A 15,810-nucleotide genomic window follows, 5' to 3' on the forward strand; every position below is an offset into this window, starting at 1 on the left:
AAGGCTACTGCAGAAGTGATCAATATGATGAAAATGTGGTGCTAGGGAGACCAAGAGATTTTAAGTAGCTAGTCTTGCTTATAGATGGTAAGTACCAGCTGTCAGAAGATGAGCAACCTTGCTCAGCATATTACATTTAGGATTTCAATCATCTGCTCCCTCAGAAGCATCTGAGATGTTTTCTTATTTATTTATTTACATATTTTAATTCTAGTACAGCATACTCCATGTGTCTCACTTTCTGTTCTACAGACTTATTAAATGTTTAGATGTTTGTTAACTATTAGCAACAGATGCAGAAATAAAAGTACACGGAGACATACAAGGGGTTATGTTTGATAGTCTTCTGTGCTTATAAAATACAATTTATTTGTAAATGACTTGCATTCTCAGCCAAAGCCTTTTGCTACAGGTGGCACTTACAATTAGAAATTTTGCCATATTTCTCCAAACAAGAACTGATAGCAAGTTGTTTGTGGAATGTCATGAGAGGACAAATACCAAATTCACAAAAATACTGTGAAACAAGAAAAATCAGTCAAAATAGCTAAATTCTGAAAAAGGCTTAGGTGACCAACAAATGTGTTAAGCGAGTGGACTGATCAGTTACTTAAACTGGAAAAAAATTAGGATTCACAGTTACTCTTTACAGATGGACTCTGCAGTAGATAGTCACATCATCTGGGATGTCAGAATGTCAAAAAGATCTCTCTGACACTGCCTTCATTTTTATCCCATTCATGTTTTTAATTATTTACATCAATAATCTTTATGATAATCATAACGTGTTGAGTGCAGCTGTGAACAAAAATGGACAATGTGTGCTCAGTTACTCATTACAAACAGACTCTAATAGCAATGGCTGACACTACAGCTAGAAAATCCTTGGAATATCAGAATGCTAAAAAGAACTTTATGGCGGTGTCTCCATATCTATTCTAATTATTTTCTGAATCTTTTGCAGAAATAATCTTTATGATGAATGCAATATTAATTAATACAGCTTTAAAGTTATAATGGACACCATTATTCTTAAGAAAGGGAAGTGTCAAGCCATTTTTTACAGACATAGGCAAACTATGCTAACAAACTACACAAATAGCATGAAAATGAATTGTATAATACAACTGATAAATACAAAGATACAGAATTCCAATGTCCTGAACTTATATATACAAATCATAACAACAGTGAATACTTCCCCACATTTACTCAGATTTATTTCTGAGTAGGGGATAAAGTCAACAAAAATATTCAATTTTGCCACCAGTTCTTACTGGCACACACTTCAAAACATGCAGCTAGGACCTCAAAAGAATGGTAGGTTACTTCACAATCTTAAAATCACTATGCTCCAGTTGTGTAATCTTGGTCTTGTGAAATTCAGCCCGAGTTATTCTGGACTTGGGGCTGCCTTTCTTCTCTAGCCACGTCTCCATCTCCTGGACTTTGCTGCAGGGACCCTGGAGTTGGCCTTCTACAGTCCCATCTACTGTGTTGCGAACCCAACCAACTAGACCAAGCCTTTTTCCCTCAGCCTAAAGGGGAGAGGAGAACAGAAAAAAAAGTAAAGGAAGTCAATACTACAACATACTAAGAACATTAAATGCAAAAAAAAAAAAAAAAATGGAGAAATTCTACTGATATTTATTAACCATTCTGTATTAGGCATTTTCTACACTGCTGTGCTTCTACAAGTCGCAAATGAGCACATGTTGTGAGAAAATACTACTGTGTGAGACAATCAACATGTCAGTAGATCTATAAGAAATATATTAGGTGATGAATCACAACTGCTGGGATTACTCATCTTGTGAGTCATAGTAAAATAATTGCCTCTACTTGCATAGCTGTTTGGGAAGCAATGGTAAGTGCAGTAAAGTGACTTGCATGAAGACGTCTTTTATTCTTTTACTTTATTTTTAGTTCTGCTGTGTTACTGTTAATGCTTATGGGGTTCTGAGATATTGTGCAAGGTTCCTTAAGCAACCTTGCGAGCTTCACTATATAACAAGGCCCCAGAGTGAGTTGCTACACATACAGTCCATCTGAGTAGATACAAGATACATTTATGTGCAACAGAAGCTACAGGGGACTTTTGCAAATGAAAGCAAGATAGACATCAAAAGAAGATGAGGCATCCCAGAAACAGACATCTTTGAAATCAAAATGAACTCTCAGGGACAGAGGTTCTGCTCAAGGATCTCTTAATGGGCATCTACAATGGGATACAGTCATTTGCTTGATGACACAAAATATCAAATGACAAAATGTGGAAAACTCAAAATACTGAAAATGAGAATTTGACCTTTCCCCACTGCTGTGCAATCTTGGAGTAGGTATATATAATTAGCAGCTGGTGTGAAGGGTGCAACCCCCATGTGGGGTGGGGGGACAGGGGGACACCCCCCTTTAACAGGTGTCAAAATTTTGAGCTTTCCACATTTTTTGTTTCAATATTTTTGTTGGTCTAATGAATGTATTCCAGCTACAGCTGCAAATGCACCCTCCATCCACTGGAGAAAATACTTTCACAGTAGGTCACAAACCCCAAAGTAGATGGGTGAGGGTCATATACAAGGAGGGACCAGCCCCTCCATAACATTCAAGTATCCCTTCACAAACTTTTTATACTTGCGGGAAAGAGAAAAAGTCTCTGACATTACTGCCATGATCTTTCATCTAGACATTAGACATCTATTGGCTCAGAAAACCATGTCTGTCATGGCCAAAAGGAGGCTATGAGGATAACTCTGGCTTTGCACATTCACACCTTCTGTATGGACTTGTTCATCAGTGGCAATAGAGGAAAGGTGTAGAGGAGACCCTGGGGCCAATGATGAATGAAAGCATCCGCTGGTGACGGCCACTGTGGACGAACTAGGGTAAAGTAACTGCTGTATTTGTAGTTTAGGTATGAAGCAAAAAAGATCACAGCAAGGTTGACCCCAGCAACTGAAAATCTCTGTAGTCACTGCTGGGTTGAGGAATCACGCATGAAGCATCAAAATACATCTGCTTAGCCTGTCTGCTAGAACACTGGAAGTCCCTGGAATATGCATTACCATCATAAAGCATTGAGAAGATGTTGCCCACTGAAATATCTTCATGGTTTCTCAACACAAACAGGAACACAATCTTAACCCTTAAGTATCAAAACTACTGACACATTGTTTACCTGTATGTACCTCTGGGGACAGCATCCTGAAATGCCTATAACACTAGCAGTACTGCCCTCATCTCCACTACATTTATGTGCAACTTTGCCTCTGTCTGTGACCAGTCGCCCTGGGCAGTCTTCCGTTTGTAATGTCCATTGTCTCAACTGCTAAAGGAGGATCTCTCATGAAGGCATTGCCTTCCATCAGTGATGGTGATGTTATCCACCACAATATGTATTTCCTGTAAATGGTGTCAGCCTGATCTTGGTGTGTAGGTGATTATATTTCTGCACTATTGTAATGCTAACGTCCACTGCAGCACCCTCATATGAAACCTTGCTAGAAGGACTAACAGAATGGTTGAGGCCACGAGACCTAGCATTCGAAGAATGAGTCTTGTGTAGGAGACTGTAGGAATGAGGTTGTCAACTGATGAGACAAAAGTTTGTAAAGGAGTAGGATGACTAACTGCAAAAGAGTATTCAGGCGGCATCCTATGAATTACATGTTTTGCATTGAGTTGAGCTGACTTTCTAGTAGTTACACTGTTATGCCTAATAGGCATTTGGAGCAAGACGTCTCTGTGTTGCCAAAACATTTGCTTTGAGGTAGTTATCAAGAGCCAATCATCTGGATATGGGAAAACCTGGACCCCAAGCAGATGGAGTCATGCTGCTACCACTGCCATCGTCTTTGTAAACACCCTGGGGGCTGTGGTGAGACCGAAAGGGCAGTGCTTGAAATTGGCAATTATTGGCTCCCAGCCTGAAACAGAGATACCTCCTTGACCTCCTTTCTGTTTTTATGTGATAGTATGCATCCTTGAAATCTGCCAAGCACATCCAATCGTTCTTCCTCAAAAAAGTCAAAATGGATTGAATTGTGAAAATCTGGAATTTTGTGTGCTTTATGAATTTGTTTAAATTCGGGTCCAGAATGGGTCTGAGTTCCCATGTCTTCTTTGGAACTAAAATGAACCTTGAATAGACTCCAGATCTACGTTGGCTTTTGGGGACTGGTTGGATGACTCTCTTTTTCTATTAACTTTGAAATGTCCTCTACTGTCAGATCCTGTTGACTGAGTGGGATGTCTGGAAATGCTTTCTTTGGTCACAGAGTATAAGAAAATGGAATTATATAGCCTCTGGAAATAACGTCCAGTACCCTAGAATCTGTGGTTATCTCTTGCCAGGATATTGGAAGTAGAGACAATGACCCCCCCCCCCCCAACTTCCTCCAAAGTGCAGCAGCTGGGCAACTCTTCAGGAGCGATAAAAGGTCTTCTCAGAAAATGGCCCTCTGAAACCCTGATTCTGTAGGCCATTTCAGCCTCTTGGATGACTTCCATTTTGATAGGCTTCCTTGGGGCAGAGAAGGAGGATATCAGTAGAAGACACTTGATAATACCCCCCTGTGATTTTCTAAACCACATCTTTTTTCCTGCTCTTTGATTCCTGGCAAAGAACATTTGAGGAACTGAAAAGCAGATGCCTGTAGCAGACAGGGTCTTAGAATCCTGCTGACTTCTAGTTAGAGTGTCTTTGGCTTTTGGTCCAAACAATGTGGATCCATTATAGGGGACATTGTGAAAAATTTCAAGATAGCCTTTATCAAAGTCAGAAAGATGCATCCAAGTGTGTAGGAGTATTGTGATGCTGGTGCCTTCTTCCTAGCTGAGCCATCTGCTGCATTCGAAATGAGTCTCATGGTTACATTAGACAAATATTGTAGAATCGATAGCTGGGATTCCACTTTCCTTTGGATATCCCAATGCAAGACTCCAGAGACAGACATGGAAATCTCTTTGGTCAAGTCTCTCTGAATACAAGTGATGCGGGCCAAGTAATTCACCACCCTCATGGCAAACTATGAAGAAGTATGTCCGTTTCCCAAAATGATCCAATGCTCTGGACTCTCTATTAGGAGGATGGACTGTTGAACTCTTCCAAGAGTTCTTTCTTGGTGGCTGCAGCAACCACCATTGCGTCCTCAGGAGGACCCTTGCTCTAGTACTTTCTATGAACTGGTGCTGATAATATCTTGCCAGGTTTTCTCAGGACAGCCTCCACCATGTCAGGATTCTTCCATGCCTATTGGGCCATCAGATCCACTAATGGATCGATGAGAGGGAACACGCAGGATGAAGATGGGCTGAAACCAAAAGCATCTAGGAACACTGACTCATCAAAGGAGAGCTGGTGGAGCATTCCCCCCTTCTGTTTCATTAATTCCAAGATTTCGCCAAAGGTGATGTCTTCGGGGGGAGGGGTCTGGGAGAACCTTCTCCTTCCTACAAGTCCATATCTTCGGTAGCTGACTCTGGAGAAGAGTCAATATGCTTCCGCTTACAAGTCTGTTTTTGGTCTACCTGCTCTGTGGGAAAATCAGAGGGTTCTGAATTGAATCTTGGAACTTAATACGCAAGTTCCATGAGGCTTTACATCTTCTGTCCCTGTCAAACAAACTGATAATAGGAAGACAGAGATTCCACACAGTTTTCGATAGAGCCAATCTAATTGAAGATATTATCTCCCAAGGAGTCGATATGACTCTCTGTAAGGCTTTGAAAGCAGATGATGCTACTGGCATTGAAGGGATCTGCTCTGACAAACTTGGCATGGACACCTCAGAACCAACAAGCCTGGCCTCTGAAGCTGATCTTGGTGCCAAACTATCAAGTGCCAAAGCACCAAGGAGCAGGGACAGCTCTAACAACCTCAGCATTGAGCCCTCCCCTTGCACACTGGCACAGAGTCCTTGGCTCCAAGATTCCTTTAGCTCTGAACAAGTCAGGAAAGAAATAGAGACCCTGTCAGAGATGAAGAGGGTAAGGTTCCCGGGTCTGACAGCAATGCTTTGAGGTAGACTGGTGCTGGAATCACCAATTCTGATGGGCGGACCAGATTCAGACAAAGTAATAGAGGGATGATCTGACTTGCACTTGGCACCGTCTGAGGTGACGGTACTAAAGTACCCCAAGTTGGATCTATGCTCTTAGGAATCTCCTCATCACTCTATCAACATCCTGTTCTCAGAGAGACTCCTATAGGACTGGGTCAATAATGCCAATGAAGCTGGTCTAGATGGTCTAATTTCTTGAAGAATTGGGGAACGCAATCTGGGGCTTACAGGTTCCATCAAGAACTGGGTCCGACTAGCCAGTGAACAGATCAGATATTCTGATGGACCTGAACATCTAATTATCTTCAAATCAGTCCCAGGTGCTGGGGTCAGATCCGGTGTCCATTTCTTTGACTTCTCAGTCTCTGTTCCGGCTTGTTAATCCTTGTCCTTTGTAGTCTCCTTCTGTTTAGACTTCTTCAGGCAAACAGGAGAAGGAACCAAAGGAAAGAGAAGAGTTAAAAGAGGTAAACTGGGGAGGAAGAATTCCCTTGACAATTAAATTCTCTCTTCTTTTCTCCAAAGGCCTCACAATAAATGAAGAACAAGTCTGGCACAGCTCCTCTGTGTGTTCTGCTCCTAAATAATACAGACACTTAGAGCATGAGTCCTGTGGTGACCATCTGTGCCCACACTCTGAACATTAGGAAAATTTTGGCTCTCTGACATCTTAAGCAATTCAACTAAGAGAAGAGGAAAATGGCCTATTCTTGACTCCAACCACTAATATGAACAATAATAATAATTCTTATAGGAAAACACACTACCTAAAGCTATGGTCAAAAACACTACACACAATGAACAAACTTTTCCTACTGCCTAAGTGCTATATAGCAAGTCTATAGAAAACTCTAGAACTATTAACACACTAAATAAAACACACACACGAAAAAAAAAACTACTACTAACCTACAAAGCTATAACACGTAAGCTATCTATAAGACTACAAAAACTACAAACTGTAAAACTACCAACTATAAATATCTACAGGGGAGGAGTAAGAAAAGGATACTTCCACAAGTGGAACAAATCCACAGTCCTTGAAGGATGCATCCAAACTCTTCAGTTGCAAACGAGATCTGAGGTGATTGGGGGAGCTATGGGAAATATGGACAGGTGAGGACTCAGGGCCCTGAAGCACAAGTCTTCCAGCCGATGCCAAGATCGTACCCAGTTGGACCTGACAACCCACAGCCAAACTGGATGAAAATAGACAGCACTGGTTCCTAAATTAGAAGTACCAAAGGGCTGTGGGGGGATTACTTAATTTATCTAAAAGATGTTTTACTTCATTATATTATGATTTTGAAGTGTCTAGGAGCTAAACGTATCTATGTTTGTACTAATCAGTATTGGATACTTTTATTGATACTGTAGCTGATAGCATCACATGTAGAAAATGTATGGTGGCATTACTTTGGAATGATTACCTTCTAAGTTTTGCAGATCAAGAATAGTTCTTAACATGACTTTCATCCCCTTCCAAGATAGCTGCACACTGAGTGACAGCTTAATTTCAGCTCCCCCAGTGTAAAAACAAATTCAGAAAAGAGGGTCAGTAAAATTGTCTTTTTGGGTAAATTTCAGCTACTGGCTACTAAATGCACTGCCTGGATGCAAGCAAAGTAGAAATTTAGAGAACCTGAAAGAAAATCAACCACAAAAGATGAGGAGAAAACACTGGCTGGGATGAATCCATCAGCTGATTATCAAAAAAGAAGTTCAAGCTCCAGATTAGATGCAAGACATGACTTCTAGTAATATCGGGGTAAAATAAGTCAAATGTGCTCAAAGCTGACTAAAATACACAAAACAATAAAAGAGTAAATCAACTCAAATAACAAAAGGCTGGAAAATGGAAGACATGTTAAACAGATATCCAGATGAGTTAACAAAACTGTAAAATTCAGAAGTTGAATTTAAGAAAAGACTGGCTGAGTACGACACTGCTCAAGAAGAGATGTTTCAAAAAATGATAAAAATTAGAGGACGGAGCACATAGAGAAAACCTGAGAATTTCTGCTGTATCAGAGAAACTGGAAGGAGCAGACTGTATTAATTTTATGAAAGCACAGAAAAGAAACTGTACTGGTATTGCACAGCAGGAGTTGTTAATTGGAAGGACACATCATGCTTATGCTCCAAACCTAGCCACGACAAAGCAGCCAAGACCTATATTAGCAAAGATGCAATACTACCACCAGAAAGAGTTGATTCTGTCAAAACTGTAGCAGAAGGACAAAGTACTTCAAGTTGAAAACAGTTGAGTGTTTTTGGAAAATGATTACTCACTCTACATGAGGTAGAAGAGGAGTAAATTTATTCCAGCAATTGGGGAATGTCAAGAGCCAGGTGTGATAGCCAAGCTGCTGTATCCAGCTATCTTCATAATATTTTTTCCTGGCTGATCAAAGTCATTTTTTGATGCAGAACATGCTAAGGATGAAATACAAAAGTTTCTCCAACAAAAACTGAGCTATCAAAGGGGACTTGGCTTCTTATTCTTCCAATAATAAAGCTCATAGAGAGTCTACGCTAGTAAAACCTTTTCCAATGTTCCAAAGGAAAATGCTTGAGAGACAGAGAAAAGCACAGGAGTTGACTAGACGAATGAAGAGTACATAGGAAATGAACCAGTGACTGTAACTATGAGATGCAGATCAACAGGAAGAAAAAGAAGAATTCAGAAATTAATGAAAAAATGTGGGATTACAAAGCATCAATCACATTTGAGAAATATGGCAGAACAAGAAAACCTGGAAATACTGTACTACTTTGACCTTGTTAAACTTGTAGGGGACTCAAAAACATTTGTACTACTTCATGTCATTAATGTTTGGAACAACATTAAGGAGAAAGGAAGATGAAGGAAAGAGATAATAGTAAGTAAAACAATTATTGTTCCTAACAGTATTTTTATAAAACATGACTTATACTGCACATTATAAACATTGTCAGTTATTTGTGTGCTATAGGGATACTAAAGTAAACAGGTGCCCCTTTTTTTCCCCTCTTCTTTCTCTCTTCATGTTTAGTTTTCAGAAATGTAGATAATGTAATATAAAAAGAGAAGGCCTGGTTTAAAGCATGTTTAAGATAACAGGCTATAATCTTAGGTTGTTGAGATGAGTTATAGGTTGCAAAAGTATACAGAGCAAAATATAAGTAAAACTGATGTTTTTTATTACTTTTGCATAAGGGAATGACTGGATTAAGGACCTTGGCTTGATCTAACAATATGTTTTAAGGGAAGTGAGCAAACAAAAAAATACTGAATGTAATGAAAAGTTTTCCTTTAGCAAATAAACATCCACAGCACAACATGAGATTGCAGCTGAAGGCAACGGTGTATCTGGCTCTCATGTTCATTTGGAGACAATGTGATAAGAGGGCAATAAAAACAGTATAATTGTTTCTTTCAGTGGCTAAAAGATAATGCTTTCTGAAAGCATCCAAGTTGTTTTCTACATCTGGGAGAAGAATGAAGTTAAGACAAAAACAGACAGTATTTAGTGCAAATAAAAGCACAGGCTATATCAAGAATCTTAGCATGGATAACCCTCATTATATATCAATTAGTATCCAGGACTGTTTGCAAGCTTCTGAGCCCCCCCAATCCTTTCTGTGTTGGAGGGAAACCTTCTAGCTTATCAGTGGGAGTGGTAAGTACTAGGTAGCCTATCTACCACAAGAGGAGTGGTTTTGGGCCCAGAAATTGTAGTTTATTGACCATTTGGGCAGTTTTTCCATCTCTTTCAACTTTCTGGTTTAAAAGCCCACATCTGCTCGTTTCCCATCTTTCCTGTAACTAATCTAGTCCAGATATAGATCTGCTGTATCGAGGACTGTCTATAAGCTTCTGAGCAGTGCCAAAGTGTGCTCTTCAATTTTTCTCTTAGATCTGCTAGTTCTCTCCTCTCCTGCACTTTTACTAGTTTGTTAGTTTAGCACTTTACCAGACTTCTTGTAGCAATTATTGCAGTACACAAAAGTGCTACCAGCACTAAACGTTCTACAAGGAAATAGCTCCAGTACTTATTAATGCCCACCCCTCCAGGCATGTCTAAAGGTCAGCTCCCTGTGCTTTCTCCTATTAACCTGGTGAACTTGGGCATCCTGAGGCAATGTAGTAACTGTCTCATGTACACTGACAACCCTCTCCTCTTACCCCCCCCCCAACACTAAGACTTGTGAGAGATGCACTTATATATCCAAATTTGAAGCCACGCACTCTCCAGTCAAGACCAGAATAGCTGGTCAAGAGGGGGAGGTCAACACTTGTACCACACCACATGGAACAGATAGCCCTCCAGAACACACACCAGCATTGCCTTCACATAAAAACACAAACCACACACCCACCTTCACGGAGGCTCTCAATACAAATCTACCCAAACAGCAGAGACCTCCAAGGCAGAAACACACTCGACCACCACAACACAACATTAATCATGAGACACATAACTCTCCTAAACAGTGTGCCACTCAACCAAAGCCCCTGAGGCAAAACAGCACACCCAACACACTAGTCATAGGTGACTCGATAGTGAGGCACACTGATGTCCCACTCACTAGGTTGAATAAGGAGAAAGTAACAGTCAGCTGCCTGTCAGGTGCCAGGATCCACCATACAACGCACGCACTCAGGTCCCTCAACAACAGGTACAAATATGACTCGGTCATTGTACATGTGAGTGTGAATGACCGGAGACGTACCTCCCTGGACTACATGAAAAGAGATATGGAGGGGTTCTCGGATTATGCAGCCCAAGCTTGTATGACCCCAGCTCTGAGCAACATCCTACCATCACCCAGAATGATTCCTCAGTACAAGCAGAAAATGACTGATTTCAACAACTGGCTAAGTTTCTGGTGTCATTCTAAGGGGATCCAGTATCTGTCTGCCTGGGATGACATGACTGACGGACCTCGATGCTTTGCCAGAAATGGCCTGCATCTGTCACCCCTGGGCTTCCGGATATTGGCCAAGGCTCTTGCCACCCCTATAGTGCCTTTTTAGGCGGTGTTCCAAAGACCAAGTTACCACCGTAACAGCTACAAACTGAGGGTCATGCTGCTCAACACTAGAAGTCTAAATCTCAAAATGCACTCGCTCAAAGAACTTCTTAAAATACAGAACATCGACATTTGTGCTGCAACAGAGACCTGGTTCAAGGCAGCAGAAACCACCCCTGCACTACCAGACTACAACTCATTCCACACCTTTCGGCTCCAGAAGTTGGACTGAAGCTCCAAAGGTGGTGTGTTTGCATATTCATAAAGGATGCACACACCTCCAGACTGGTAGCCCAACATAATGCATTAGAGATACTTCAGGTGCAGCTAACATTGGGTAAGACAGATTCAGGTCACAGCCTGCTATAGGTCCACAATCATGTCCCAAGACTCACACACCACATTCCTAAGCACCCTGGAGAATATTAGGGTCCAACCTAACACTCTCATGCTGGGTGACTTCAATTACCCCTCCATTAACTGGGAAAACTACTCATGTACCAATACACTTGCCTAACACTTTCTAGAATTCATTAATTCCAATTCCCTGGACCAGCTCGTTCTTACCCCCACTAGAGGTAGCAACATCCTTGACCTGGTCATTACTAACATGGGTGACCGTTGCTCTACACCAATAGTCAACTCCTCCCTTGTTAGATCCGATCACAAGCTAATCACCTTGGAAATCCACACCCATCCCACCCCCCAACAAAGGTAACCACCATGAAAAACATCTCCAAAGCTAACTTTGGGCTCCTAAAAACAGAGGTGACTAACTTTATGGCACCCATGCAAATGGAGAATAGTTGCATGACCGCCAAATCATACACCAATGCACTATATGAACACGTACACAGATGCATGGATCTCACCATACCCAATAGAACTAAGATGCTCTCCTCAAAAAAAAGAAGCCAATCTGGTGGTCCCCTGCCTTAAACAAACTCTACAACAGAAGGAAGAAACTGATGCGGAATAAGGTGAAGTCCCAAGACTGGAAAAACTCCCTCATTAACCTCAACAAAAGGTTGAGATCCCTCATCAAATCCTCTAAAGCTAGCTATGAAAACAGAATTGCAGCAGATAGTAAAAACAACCATAAGGTCTTATAGTTATGTAAAGAATCTCCATGGCAATACCCAGATTTGCTCTGAGCTACTGCACAATGGTACCTCATATACAGAGCCAACAGATATTGCATATATATTGGCGGACAGATTCAGTGCTAACTTTACCCCCCTTCAAAGGACCAATCACAATACCAGTAGATTGTCAGGCACCCAATATTACTGCTGCACAGGTTAAAGCAGCACTGTCCAAGGCCAAGAATACAGCTTCTATGGGACCTGACAGTATCCCTGGCTGTGTTCTACAAGAACTACAAATTTAACTGGCACCTCACCTGTGTGCCCTGTTCAATCACAGCTTCACCTCAGGCTTTGTCCCTACCAAATGGCGCACTGCTATAGTCATCCCTCTCCACAAAGGAGGAGCGACTACAAACCCCGGAAACTACAGCCCCATTAGCCTGACGAGTCTGATGTGCAAAGCTATGGAACACATCATCATGGACCTAATATACAAGGATATAGGGAATCTCAAAACTCTGAATCCTACACAGTTTGGTTTTGTGAAGGGTAGATCATGCCTGCTCAACTTGGTCGACTTCGAGTCAGTCACCAGAGCTGTGGATGAAGGTAAGGTGGTTCATACAGCCTACCTTGATCTGGCCAAGGCCTTTGATACCATTCCCCACCCAGGAATCATATAAAAACTTACTAAGATAGGCATCAACTCCTATATCACTAGGTGTGTTGCAAACTGGATCACAGATAGAACCCACAGTGCAAAAGTAGCTGACTCCAAGTCAGACTGCCGACCAGTCACGAGTGGAGTCCCACTGGGTCCTCTCCTGTTTGGTATCTACTTCTCCGAAGTCCAGGCCAACATGAAGGGCCTCTGGCTGACAAAGTTCACAGAGGATTGCAAGTTGGGAGCTATTATTAACTCCCCAAGTGATGTTGACATCTACAGAAAGGCTTCAATGTGACCAACGACTGGTGTCAGAACCATGGCCTTAAGCTCAATGCCAAAAATGTGTATTTATCCCCTTTGGGAAAAACCCAGCTCCCTTGAACTACCACATTGATGGTAGTCCAGTGAACACAGAAGGCATTATAAGAGATCTGGGAACGCAGGTTGACAGCAACCTCTCTTTTGACCACCATGTTGGCACTGTGGTCAGAAATTCCTTCTATGCTGCACATCTCATTACTAAGGGTTTTGCATCCAGGAAGAACGGTCATCGTCTCCCCTCTACTCTTTCCTCATTAGGCCAATCATCGAGTACAATGCCCCATTTGGCATGTACCTCACTAGACACCTGGAACAACTGGATAGGCTGCAAAAGTACCTCACAAGGAGGATTCTAGGCCTTAAACACTTGTCCTATATGGACAGACTCAAAAAACTCCAACTACTCTCGGTCTCATATCGCCTACTTAGAGGCGATCTCTGCTTGACTTACAAAGCCATGTCTGACCCAGCTCTGTTAGAAATGCTACATTTAAAGAAATCCCAATCCCTCCACACCACATGCTCCAGAGACCTCAACCTCATTACCACAATCAACAGAACATGCTGAAGGGATAGGTTCATAACCCAGAGACTGCCCATGGTATGGAATAGACTTCCCATACATGTCAAGCAGAGCACCTCACTGGACCTCTTCAAGACAGAGATCTTGATGAGTGGATGGGAAATAGAAAATTCACCCTGGGGATCACTCCAGTGGCTCTACTCAACAGAGGCACTAGAAACTAAGGTTGGGTGGCACGATGCCAGGGTCATCCTATGGGCTAGGCTTGTAAAGTCTCCAGGACCATTAGCCTAGTACACACCTATAAACCCATGAACCTAATTAAATCCTGTGAGTGTAGCTTTCTATCTGGGCAACTATCCCTATTACGAGAGTAAAACTTTATTATTTGAGAATGTACACTGTTTTATGTATTTAAATTAAGTTAATAGGTTTCTGTGTGTGTGTGTGTGTGTGTGTGTGTGTGTGTGTGTGTGTGTGTGTGTGTGTGTGTGTGTGTTTTTATTTGAGGGTTTTCGTTAAAACAAAAAGTCTTGTAAGTTGTGACATAGGTTTAAATAGTTATGACAAAAAACAATTGTATAAAAGGTCAACCTGCAAAACATTAGTGTATGCATGCAACACAAAAGTTGAATCTAGACATGTTTTAAAAAAATCTGTTACACACAACAGCTGGAAATAAGAAGTTCTTATCACAATGGCAACACTTTCCATATTAACTTTAAATGTGAATAGCCTCACAAGTATATATAAAAAAGAAAGAGTAGTGAACTATATTAAGAAATGCAAAGTGCAAACAGCTATTCTGCAGGAGACACATTTAGAAAAAAATGAGGTTTGGAATGTGATAAAGAAAGGATTTCATGAAGGTTATTCAGTAGAATATCTGTACAAAGGAAAAGAGGACTACTTATATTAATTTTTTCCAATAGTGATAGAAGGGGGAAAAAGATAATAATGGCAGATTTGTAGTACTAAAGAGCTACTGGAAAAGGAGGAGGATTACACTGGCATGTATTTATATTCTTAACTAAAACTGCTACAATGGAGCTTAAGAACATTCTGAGTTAAATAATCAGCTTTCAGCAGGGAATATTACATATAGTTGGGGACTGAAATTTAATTTGCAACAGTAAAGATGTATCTGAGAAGCCTAGAATGGAAAATATAAGGACATTGTAGATTTTTGAAGAAAATTATGAAAATATTTGGTATGGAAGATTGAATTCAGTAGTAGGAGTTTGGAAAGAATTTACATATCATTCCCCAAGGTAAAAAAACTGGACAAGACTAGACAGAAATTATATTTCGCAGGAACATGTGCATTTAATTAAAAGTTTTGATATGTATCAAATTACTATTTCAGATCATTGAGCCAATAATAACAAAAATGAGACCTTGGCCCTTCCCCACTTATCTGTTAAACACAGAGAAATTTAAGGATGAGCAATGGAAATTATTCAGGAGTTATTAGGAAAGATAGCAATTTCTTCAGAAAATTTAGCTAGGGACTGTTTAAAATGAAAATTGAGTTTACAAATACGGTAGAAATAAAAGAAAAGAGACATGGTTAAGAAGTAATAAGAATTATTTAGAGGTTATTTATACAAAGGTGCAAGTACTGCAGAATAGAGGAAATCTCACAAAAGAAGAGGTGCCACTGTAGAGTGTTAAAGAGAAAATAAGGGACTAGCTGAATAATATGCATCAGTTTAGAAAGATTGCTGCTAAGCAACTGTTTTTGATAATAACTGAAGGGCACAACAGCTCTGGCAACAGAAAGTAGAAAGGGTTGTTACCAAACTTAAGGAGCCTAAAACAAGGAAAATAACTACAAATCCTGTAGAAATATTAGAAATATTTCAGAAGTTTTATGAAAATCTGTATAAAGCAGAAAAACGTGGAAATTAAGAAAATTTACAGCTTCAGTTAGGCCTATTTTGATTCTAAACGAAGATTATAAAGTGTTTATGTCCATAATGTCAATAAGAATGGCAAAGGTGATTCCAAAATTGATAGATATGGATCAAGGTGGCTTTGTGGAGGGGAGGGAAACATTTGACTACATTAATAGAACAATGATGATCCAAAGGTAAGCCAAACATAAGAAAATACCACTATTATTGGTGGGTC

The 15,810-nt window shown here is 40.6% G+C and overlaps 1 protein-coding gene across 1 annotated transcript in view; it reads right to left on the reverse strand.

The window, feature by feature from the left end:
* Positions 1-329: 329 nt before the first annotated feature.
* Positions 330-15,810, reverse strand: part of ACYP1 (acylphosphatase 1) — a 65,458-nt gene continuing 49,977 nt past the window's right edge. Inside the window, exon 3 of the mRNA XM_044073911.1 lies at positions 330-1,538. Coding sequence (XP_043929846.1) covers positions 1,326-1,538 — 213 coding nt within the window. The 3' untranslated portion in view covers positions 330-1,325. The remainder of the gene's footprint in view (positions 1,539-15,810) is intronic.

The sequence above is a fragment of the Protopterus annectens genome, chromosome 6.part0 (genome assembly GCF_019279795.1).
Source record: "Protopterus annectens isolate FY-2018-M chromosome 6.part0, PAN1.0, whole genome shotgun sequence".
In the NCBI taxonomy this organism is placed as follows: Eukaryota; Metazoa; Chordata; order Ceratodontiformes; family Protopteridae; genus Protopterus; species Protopterus annectens.